Source organism: Diabrotica virgifera, chromosome 10, assembly GCF_917563875.1.
Source record: "Diabrotica virgifera virgifera chromosome 10, PGI_DIABVI_V3a".
Lineage (NCBI taxonomy): Eukaryota > Metazoa > Arthropoda > Insecta > Coleoptera > Chrysomelidae > Diabrotica > Diabrotica virgifera.
In genome coordinates, this window is record NC_065452.1 from 111,480,339 (window position 1) to 111,492,009 (window position 11,671).

The following is an 11,671-nucleotide window of genomic DNA, read 5'->3' on the forward strand; positions in this document are numbered from 1 at the left end:
CAAGAATGTATACTTTTTACTATTTAATTCTCGATCTACATATTATACACTATCTTCACTACATTTCAAGGAAGCTATTAATATGAGAGGATCTTTGAAAAAGTTCCAGGTCGACTGAAGCTGCACCCTAAGGCCAACACGTTTTAATTTCCTGTTGGTGAGTTTCTTGATTTGTGTTGTACCTAGAGTACTTCATGAACATTTCATTACAATTCCAACACCTTATGGTCTTCGTTTTATTGTATGTATTGTCTTTAATCATATTAACAATCTGATCAAGTTTGTCTTCTTCTTCTTTTACAGTTTTAACTTTTCTCTACCCGACAAAGACCTGCGTAGCTTCGACAGCGGCGGATAAGACATCGAAAAGCGTCTTGTGACGAGGTAATTGCAGTGTTCTCTGCATTTCATGATCACGAAGACCATTAATAAATGTTTGAACAGCCAACTTTTCCATCATGTCTTCGGGAGCTGTTGGATAAACATATCGTACTAACCTGGCAACATCTACCTCATATTCTTGAAAAGCCTCATCTTGCTTTTATCTTAGATTCGGTAGTTCGTTAGGTCACGAATACATAAGCGCTGTTTCACATTATAAGAATTTAAACGTGCGAGGGTTAGAACGCACGACGACATTCCAATGGTGGCTCATGTAATCATAATATGGAGCCTTTCTCACTAGACGGTGGTGGTTGGAACGTTCGGTGAAGTCGCCGTGTTTATGCCGTCCCTCGCTTACAACAACAGACGGCACCCAGTAGCATAGGGGACTTAATGCATCCTTTCATATGATACTGTCGTTCAGTCGCACGAAGGTAGTTTCTTTGGTTGTTTGGTACATTATTTTCATTTACACTTTGTGGCTGTTTGAAGTAGGTGCATATCTTTTATATTATGATGTCTCAGATTGATAGTGAAATAACATTAATTGAAGCGAGACCTGTTCTTTGGGACAAAACAATAGAAATATATAGAGATAGAAACTTGACGAGAAATGCTTGGAATGGTGTATGCCGTGCACTTAACAGTGAATTTGACGAATTAGGTGATAAAGGAAAAACACATTTTATAAGTACAGCAAAATTAATTATATGTTACTGATAACAACAGTAATTAAAACTGCTAAGTATATTATAATAAACTTTATTTTACATAGTTGCAATTAACGTTGAGTATAAAGGGTGTTCCATCAATATGTGTGAATATAAAAATATATAAATCTTATCTTTTTGCGTTAATAGGTTGGACCCAATGAATTATATACCTATACCCATATAATATATACCTTTTATTCTAGAAAATTATATTTAGTTTTATAGGGTAAACGACTCGGTGAAGACTGAAATTATCTAAAAACAACATTTAAAACGAGGGGAACAACATTTAAAAATGAGTGGATGACAGAGGGTCTTTTAAATTCTGTACATGAAAAACATAGATTGTAATATTGTTCTGAAGCTGTTTCCTTGTGGAATTTTTGTAATTAACTATTCTAAATGGGACATAAGCCACAATTTAACTAAAAAAATAATTTTATTAACGTTTCGACGGCCAAATCGTCGAAACGTTAATAAACATTTTTTAGTTCAATTGTGGCTTATTTCCCATTTATAACAGTTGAGGCAATCCAAGATCCCACAAATAACTTAGTAGGACAACGATGATAAAAACAAATTAAGACTTTTAATTAAAAACATAAGAAATAATAACTGACAAAATAGAAATTGCAAATGAATTAAATACGCATTACAGTACATTATCACAAAAGTATGGACAAAAAATACCCATTTGTAATGATAAATCGTAATGATACATATCAGACATCGTATTATGTACCTACCTCAGCCACAAAGTGTAAATAAAAATAATATACCAAACAACACAGCAAAATATCTTCGTGCGACTCAATTCTTATTGTGTATATATATTATCAAAAGGATAGGTGCGTCAAAACTACCGCACGAGAAAACCCTGGCACGTTCAAAATTCTTATAATGTGAAACAACACTAAGTGTTCGTGACCGTATCGCATGTTTAGTCTCTTCTTAAGTTGTTCGAAATCGTCTCTATCCTCTACGGCTATGGTCTGAAGCATCCAAAGCATCTCCTCGAAGTCAGGTTTACAAGCCTTTTCTTTTTCCGATCATCCATTCGGTCGTGCAGCTGATTCAAACTGTTTCATGTTGTTGTTCTATGATTATTTTCCGTCGAAAGTTAAGACTTTAACATGAACAAAACCTCCACTTCCTTTATTTGTAGCTACAAATTGCTCTTCTGATGCGAATTCTTTGAGTCGATCGTCTCAGTCGTTGCGCTCGATTCACTTCAGCTTTTAGCCCGATCAGGGAACACAAAATTGTACGAAAACCTCCAAAAAAATAAAGGAAGTATAAAAATTTGGGAATAGATAGTTGAACTTGTCTATTATTATATAAGAAAAAGTTTACAATTCTACATCCCCTCCATTTTACAAAAATTGGGAAATACAGGGTGAAAAATATTTTCTCGGGAGTGAAAAAATATATGTTCAAAATAGGCCCGCGATTGGATAAAATGACTAATTCTAAGAACTTTTGTTCTATAGAGTTTTTTTACTAAGTCAATACTTTTCGAGTTATTTGCGAGTGAATATGCTCATTTTTAACAAAAAAAAAACATGTGTTTGGACAGTTTTTCACAGATAACTCAAAAAGTAAGTATTCTAGCGAAAAAAATATTCTTAGTAAAAATATAGCTTATAAAAAATTGAAAAAACGGTGTATGCTTGAGGTCTGTAGACACAGTAGAAGCAGAGTTGTAGCTAATGAAAAGTAGGTTCTTCTTCGTCAAATTGAAAATGGAATATTTCAATGTGAAATAACCAAAAAACAGAGCACTTTTCGGGGAAAATTCATTACAACTTTTTTAAAGTGTTTAAAAAAAAGTTTATTTTGGTTTTTTAAAAAACTTCTAACGTTAAAAATAAGTGAGTTACGCTTAAAATATTGTTGATCCCTTTTATTTTTTGGTACAAAAATCGCGAAAATCACCCACTAATTAGCTTCCCAAATAAAATTAATCGTTACCGCTTCACAAGTTACTTTACTGATGTATTGTTTATATTTTCTAAGGTTTCTAATATTTTCATATTTTCATTGGATTAAAGTGCTCATTTTTGAAAAAAAAACGGGTTTAAAATAAAAAAAAATGTATTTTGAAAAAATGGAATTGTTCATGGAATTAACTTAAAAATTATTAGTAATACCAAAAATCTTAAGGAGTAATAAAATGTACGTTTTGCTTTTCTGAATATTTTTACTTTTTTGTTTTCTTGTTAGACAAAAATTGGTTATGCTATGGTTGTTCAAAATTTGCCTAAACTCGTGATTAGTTACTCGTTCAAGCCATTTTAACTACAGCTTTTTCAAAAATAAGCTTGTTGAACCGATGAAACTTACAGATCATATAAATAATACATACCTAAGCAAAGTAACTTGTAAAGTGATAATGATAAAATTTATTTGTGATGCTAATTAGGGGGTGATTTTCGCGATTTTCTTACCAAAAAATAAAAGGGACCAACAATATTTTGAGCGTAACTCACTTACTTTTAATGTTAACAGTTTTTTTTTAAACAAAAATAAACCTTTTTTAAACACTTTAAAAAAGTTGAAATGAATTTTCCCCGAAAAGTACTCCGTTTTTTGGTTATTTCACATTAAAATATTCGATTTGGAATTTGATGAAGAAGAACCTACTTTTCATTAGCTACAACTCTGCTTCTACTAAGTCTACAGACCTCAAGAATACACCATTTTTTCAATTTTTTATAGGCTATATTTTTGCTAAGAATATTTTTTTCGCTGAAATACTTACTTTTTGAGTTATGTCCGAAAAACTGTCCAAAAACATGTTTTTTTCTATTAAAAATGAACATATTCATTTGCAAATACCTCGAAAAGTATTGACTTTTCTCTATAAACTCTATAGAACAAAAGTTACTTAGAATTGGTCATTTTATCCAATTCCGGACTTATTTTGAATCTATATTTTTCACCTTCGAGAGAGGGGTATTCCCCTCCATTTTTGTAAAATGGAGGGGATGTAGAATTGTAAAGTTTTTCTTATATAATAATAGACAATTTCAGTTACCTATGCCCAAATTTTCATCCTTCCTTTATTTTTTTTTTGGGTCAGATTGTTCTTTGATCGGGCTATTTGGTCTACTCCATCTTCTCATTCCCACCGATTGCGCTGTTAGAATCTTTTTTATCATGTTCGATTACATGACCCGGGCTACATGTGAAGTCCACTGCAGACGGTTTCGCTTGATTATAGTGGTAATATCTTTTCCACCAAACTTATGCATGTAGATATTCTGTAGTTCAAAGATATATCTACGCTTCCATATTCCGTTTTCACAGACCGCTCTGAATATCTTGCGTATAGCATCTTTCTTTTCAAAAACTACAGAGAGGATTCAGAGAGGTTCAAAACGGGAACTATTAGTGTTCTATTCATTATTTACTTAAAAAGTAACTGCAAAATTTCACTGATTGGTACTCACAAAATCAGCAAAAAGCAAGGTATCTTGAAAAAATCTAGTACAATAATTATTAATAATAAAAATCGGCTATACCTGTATGTAAACAATCATCCTTTCTGTAAATATTGACATTTATTTTCTGTTTTAGTACCAATATAATCATCAACCTCACTGTATGCAGTTGACATCTCTAATTAGAGTAGTATTAAATACTCTAGATTCTCAACACCATCACTGTAGAAGAATTCCGGCTACTATAATCATGGGACAACCACCTTCACGATCTAGAGGTAACGTATCCCTGTGTATTATTAGGGGGAGGGTTGAGTGGGGACAGGACACTTTTTTATATATCGCACCTCCGCTCAAAGAGTGAAGAGTGTCATAAGTCAAAAAATTCGAGAAAACGACGTTTAAAGTTTGTCCTACAACATTTTCGGGTTTAATTCAAAAACTATTAAAATTAGAATAATAACTATTTTAGTCTGTTACAATGGTTTTTGAAGCTCTATAGAATAGCGTATTGAGTATATTAAAAATATTTAAAAAAAAAATTGAGTTGTGTAAAAAAATACAGATAAAATAACGAAAAATTTACGAAATGTTATTTATCAAAAGTGACACTTACAATACTTGGTACAGAATATAATATCATTATTATTATCATGGTTAATAAACTTATACTTTTTAATGATGTAACTTTAAATACAAGTAACAACATTAAACACAAAATACTGCAAAAAGAAAGATAAACAAGTGATAAATGTGTCACTTTTCTTGAGCACATACGCAGATTGTTTTGAATAAAGTAATCACATATACTATCTTAACTCGGCAAACGACGCTATATACACATTTTATTTTATGTGGACAAAAAATGCTTTGCACAAGTCGATATGTGACACTGTTTGTGTTCAGTGCGTCGTTGATTTTGGATAATCGTATAATGACACTAGTGTCATCTAACGATAAATAGTTGACCCATAGATGTGACACTTTGTGAGATGGGAATTTATAGTTTTGGGAGTCCGGCCCTGAACATGGTAACACAAACTGTGTTTACATTTCAGTCCCGAAAAATTATCGTTTTCATAGTAATTTGTATCCAAATAAACCTGAAAACAAGAAAAAAGTAATAGTATATAGTGCAGTTACCTTACAGAATAAAACAGTGAGTTATTATTATTTCATTTATTCAAAACATTACAAAGCATACCGTTTGTAAGGTTAAGTGACGGCCGAAAGGCCAGTTATCAGAACCAGTTCTGGTTCTACAACTGGTTCATAATTACTAATGAGTTTACCAAATGATACCAGATCCAACCCAACTAATTTGTCAACAATCATGACTGACGATCAACAACCTCAAAACAAAACATCGTATTCAGCTATGCTTAACAACAATTCAATTCAGTTTCCTTCAAAGCTTCAAGCAATTTTGTTTAATTCGCTACCTGATACTAAAATAGAAGAGTACTTAATAGCACTTGGTGAAGTTGTTCATCCACGGAATATTTTATTTTCATCAAGACTGTCAAATAACAGAATATGCATTTACCTCTCCAGCGAATCCTTGGTGGAAAAATTTATGTCCGGTCCAGCAGAAATAACAATTAAAGGCGAAAATCTAAAAGCACGAAAATTGATAACTCCGAACGAAAGACTGTTACTATCGGGTGTTTGCCCTTCTATTCCACATATTTTAATAAAGAATGAGTTAACCAGATTAGGTCTTAAATTAATGTCACCTTTAACCTTCCTTAGAATCGGTAGTCAACTTCCAGAATTTCAACACGTCCTCAGTTTTAGAAGACAAACTTATATTCAACCACTTGTAGATATAGACCTTCCTTCTTCTTTCTTAATGGCATATGAACAAACTTCGTATCGCATATTTTTAAGTTTAGATAAACCTTCATGTTTTCTCTGTAAGAAAACAGATCACATTGCAGCAAATTGTCCAAATCATAATCATCAAAATGATTCCTCTCATATCCAACACCAACCACAACAACCAATACAACAACAACCACAAGAATCCCCCCAGTCTAATCCATCACCCTTAGAAATGGAACCAGTTCATCCAGTCAGTAATTCTCTTAGACAAGGAAAGAGAGAGGACGGGTAACACTCATTTAATACACATGTTCCAAAAGTGAAGCCAGTTTTTGGTTTGTTGGTCACCAAAAACATGGCGGTAACGTCAAATATAACAATAGGTTGCCAGTGGTGGGTGTTCGTTGAAGGTTAAAATTTCATAAAAAATAAAGTAAATCCTCATCTAAAATTCGTAATAAAAACATATGTATGTATTGAAACATATGTACGTAATATGAGCAACTTAATAAAACATTTACCGTACACAAATTCTTCATTTTAAATACATTTCATGTTTTCATTTTAAATACTCAATGCATAACAATACCCCAAAGATACGTCGATGATCAAAATCTCTGGTGACGGTTTGGCTTCACTTTTGGTCATAGGATAACTCGTCCTCTCTCTTTCCTTGTCCAAGGTAATTCTAGTGCCGAACCTTCACTTAACCAACAAACAGAGACTAATTTAATACCTCCCGTATTATTTAAGGAAACTAATTATATATCTACGGATCAGTCAACGACCAATAAGAGAACAATTTCGGAAATTAACACTAGTCATCTCCCACTGAAGAATTAAATAGAGAATTTAAAATACCAACACAAACCAAAAAGAAACAAAACAAGCAAACTGAATCTACCACATCAATTCAGGAAATAATGATGCCAACAAAAACAGTATTTCACGATACGTCAAATAATTTTAACTTAATGTTTTTCTGAAGCTATTTCCTTGTGGCATTTTTTTAATCAACTATTGTAATGGGAATAAACCACAATTTTACCAAATAAAATGTAAAATCACAAATCAGCACTATATTCACTGGATAATGTTACAACTTCGACTGAAAGTATGGTAACACAAGCGCCAACGATTTATGCATGCACAAGCCGACGCGCTATGGTTTACTATGAACGGCGCGTAATTTAAATGCACAATGTCAACTTACCCCGTATGACAACCAACCCCGGTCTCCCTATTACTTATTGTATATCTATGTATTATTAATATTATTTATAATTTAAACATATTAAAGTCAGAATCTACAGAATCTCAGAATCTCTAACGCGAGACTTTTACCGTCATCGTTGCATTTGGTTGTCTTTTTAAAGACAGATCACGTGCTATGATTTTTTTGTGACGGATATTCTTGAGTTGAGATTGCTTTCATGTAATCGAATGAACTATCTTTTAGTAAAGTCGTCTTTTACTTTAAAATATACGTCTGAATTGCCAATATAAATGAGTCAGATTAAATAAATAATTAGAAGAATTTTTTTACTTAGCAACAACATTTTTGTTTATTCTAGTAGTATTTTGTATTTTGACAACGAAACCCGATTTGGGTTTCGAAACGTTAATAAAATCTTTTTTTTTTTTGTAAAAGTGTGGCTTATTCCCATTAGAAATAGTTGATTAATTTTAACTTAACATATGAACAAACTCTTGACTTTTTTGAAAATTATACTAGCTCGACCGATCCCTTGAGGTTACTACAAACATACACAACGGATATACAAAACTTTATATACATGATATCAACAATTAAACCGTATTTTACAGAAAAAAAGTATGAAAACCAAATGCACTAAATTATTAAACAAAATTCAAAAAATGCTAGACGATCCCGCTTATCAAGATAGTGATTTTTCGACAAATTCAGCTCCAGAAGTAAAATAAAATCTTCGTTTCGATACTAAAATTACAATGGAATATATAAAATAACAAAGTTACAATGTATGTTATATCCAAGTATTCCAGTAGGCATTAATAAAAGAACAATTACATTTCCTAAAGAACACGAGGCAGCAAATAGGCTTTATATGGGTTCCATCACACATTAGACCTCAAAGAAACGAAAAAGCAGTCTTTCATACCAGAGAAACAATACACAGTGCATTTTCAGTGTTAGTGAACTTAGTGTCTGTTTCCGACTATAAATCGTTCAAAAGAAAAGTGATAAACAAATAGGAAAACTCTCAATACCTAACAGTATAAAAGCAGTCTTAAGACCACACTGTAAGCTTACAAATTATTTGAAAAACATTAATGATTTAAACAAACTGTAACCATTGTTAACATTTTGTAGATCTCATTTCTAATTTGTAAATTATGATTTTGTTACTTAACTGTGAACATAATATATGTAATAATCAAAATACTATGTACAGTAGAGTCTCGGTTATCCGCCCTTCGGTTATTCGCCATTCCGTTTTATCCGCCGTACTATTTATGCAACAAAATATACTTTTGAAAATAGTCCATAAGGTGGAACTGAACTGATTGGAAAGACATGGACATGATACAAGAAATGAATGATGGCCGAGACTTAATGCCTACATTGAAAGCCACCAATTTAAAAAATCTCAATTGCATGGGATAAAGTTGGGACACAAACAGTTGCTAAGTCTTGGGATAAGCTGTAGGGAGGCGAGAATAAAGAAACCGAGGACAAGCACTCCGGGTGAAGTTCAGGAAAATATTTTGTCCTTAGTGAAACTTATCCCTGGATGTGAGGATGCGTCTTTGAGTGATGTTGGAGAGTGGTTTTCAAGGGATGACCAGTATGAAATATCCCATGAAAAAATTGTTACTCTTGTTAATGTGAAGGTGATGAAGGCATCCAAGAACCAGATACTCTTTAGGCCCACATAGTTTCACACAAAGAAGCTGTAAACATTTTTTAAGTTGTGATAAAATACGTCCAGCAACAAGAATAATCCAGAGCTGTCGATATCATGATTCTACAGAGATGACGTGACTTGGCAGCAAAAAAACGAGATGCAAAAACTTATGTCTCATTTAACCCTCCCTATTATCCGCCATTTTAGCTTATCCGCCCTTCCGCCGGCCCGTTTATGGCAGATAACCGAGACTCTACTGTATTAGGTTTAAGTAACCATGTATTAATTACAGTACAGCTAATAACCCAAAGTGGTTGATACTGTTCAATAAAAAAAAAATTATAGTTTTATTAAACTGTTGGTGCAATAAAACCGATTTTAAATTTTTTCGAGTTATGACACTTTTTGACCGGAGGTGCGATATACTAAACTACTTTTACATACATATATTTTTTTCAATATGAGGGAATTCTTGCAATGTAATTGGTGGTCTGCTTGTGCTAGGTAACCTTTGAAATAAAAAACATGTTTCTTGTTAACCGAATACAACGATTCCAGCGATTTTCAAACTTCTTTATGCCGTTCGAAGACAATTCTGGAGAAGCTCTGTAAAATACGAGTTGCTTATTCCTTTTTTCATAGTATTCTCCATAGTTTCTGTCTTGGTACTTTATCGAAGGCTTTTTCTAGGTCAAGAAATGCTAGGTATATTTTCTTTTTCTCTTGCAATGCTTTTTGTGTTATCTGAAGTAAATATATCGATGGTAAAATTTCCCAACCTCCTATGTCAATTTTTGGCTATTTTGTTTTGTTACCCTAAATTAAATTAAATATATGTATGTATTTTTACTATTTACAAGCTTCTATGTCATTATTTCATTAATTAGCTTATAGATAGCCATACACAACAACATCTGAAGAAAGATACAGAGAAACGGAAATCATGGATGACCGATGAAATACTCGAGCTTATGGATCAGAGAAAAAAGAACAAAGAAAATCTCAAAGAATATAAAAGAATACATACCATCGTCAGAGGAAAGATAAGAGAAGCAAAAGAGAAACAAAAAACAGAACAATGTCAAGAAATAGAGGAGTATCAGAGTCGATATGACAATTTCAATGTCCATCGAAAGGTGAAGGAAATAGCTGGGAAGTTCCGAAAACGCTGCAGCGGAAAAATAACAGATGATGAAGGCAATCTTGCCATAACCAAAGAAGATAAAAAGAAAGTATGGGAAGAATACTTGGGGAAACTTTTCCACGACCTTAGAGCAGGAAAAGAACCCACCATTGAAGATAATTCAGGTCCCGAAATCCTACCAGAAGAAGTAACCACAGCCATCAGACAAATGAAGGATGGAAAGGCAGAAAGGCACCGGGACTTGATGAAATACCTGCAGAACTACTAAAGCTATTAGATGGAGCACAAATAAAAATAATAACTGAAATATTTAATGACATATATAAGGCAGGAAAAATACCAGCAGAGTGGCTCAAATCTGAGTTTGTACTGTTGCCCAAAAAACCAGGAGCAAAAGTTTGTGAAGACTATAGGACCATAAGCCTAATGAGCCATCTTCTCAAGCTGTTTTTAAAAGTCATCCATAATAGAATTTACCGAAAATGCGAAGAACAAATTGCGCCCAATCAGTTTGGATTTGTGAACGCCGTTGGTACGAGGGAGGCTTTATTTAGTGTGCAGGTGTTGTTTCAGAAATGTAGAGATGTCAGTTGTGATGTTTTTGCATGCCTGATTGACTACAAAAAGGCTTTTGATAGAGTCCGACATGAACAAATGATGGAAGTGCTGAAGAGGACAGGGATTGACGGAAGAGACCTGAAAATAATAGCTAACCTGTATTGGAATCAATCAGCAGTGCTCCGAATAGATGGAGAATATACAGATCAGATCAAAATCTTAAGGGGAGTGAGACTGGGATGCTTAATTTCACCGCTGATATTCAATCTGTACTCAGAGCACATTTTTGAAGAGGCTCTAAAAGATATTGATGAAGGCATCTCAATAAATGGAGTCAAGCTCAGTAACCTGCGATATGCAGATGATACAATAGTGTTTTCCAATACCATAGAAGGGCTGCAAAACTTAATGAATAAAATAACTGAAACCAGTAGAACATATGGACTAGATATAAACACCAGCAAAACCAAGCTAATGATCATCAGCAAGCAAAACATAACTGGAGTAAATCTGTATGTGAACCAAATGAGAATTGAACGTGTCTCACAATACAACTATTTGGGCACTATAATCAATGAGTCGTGGGACAATACTCAAGAGATTAAATGTCGCATCGGAAAGGCAAAAAGTGCATTCTTGACTATGAGCTCTGTGTTCAAGAGCCATGACATCACTCTAAAAACAAAGATAAGGCTCCTTAAATGTTACGTGTACTCA

General features: G+C 33.2%; 1 protein-coding gene across 6 annotated transcripts in view; it reads left to right on the forward strand.

Annotated features, from left to right (window-relative positions):
• Window positions 1-11,671, forward strand: part of LOC114341580 (protein unc-79 homolog) — a 435,831-nt gene that overhangs the window by 298,931 nt on the left and 125,229 nt on the right. For all 6 annotated transcript variants that reach the window (XM_050663368.1, XM_050663363.1, XM_050663367.1 and 3 more), the window contains exon 21: window positions 4,677-4,818. In XM_050663368.1, the coding sequence (XP_050519325.1) occupies window positions 4,677-4,818 (142 nt within the window). The remainder of the gene's footprint in view (window positions 1-4,676; window positions 4,819-11,671) is intronic.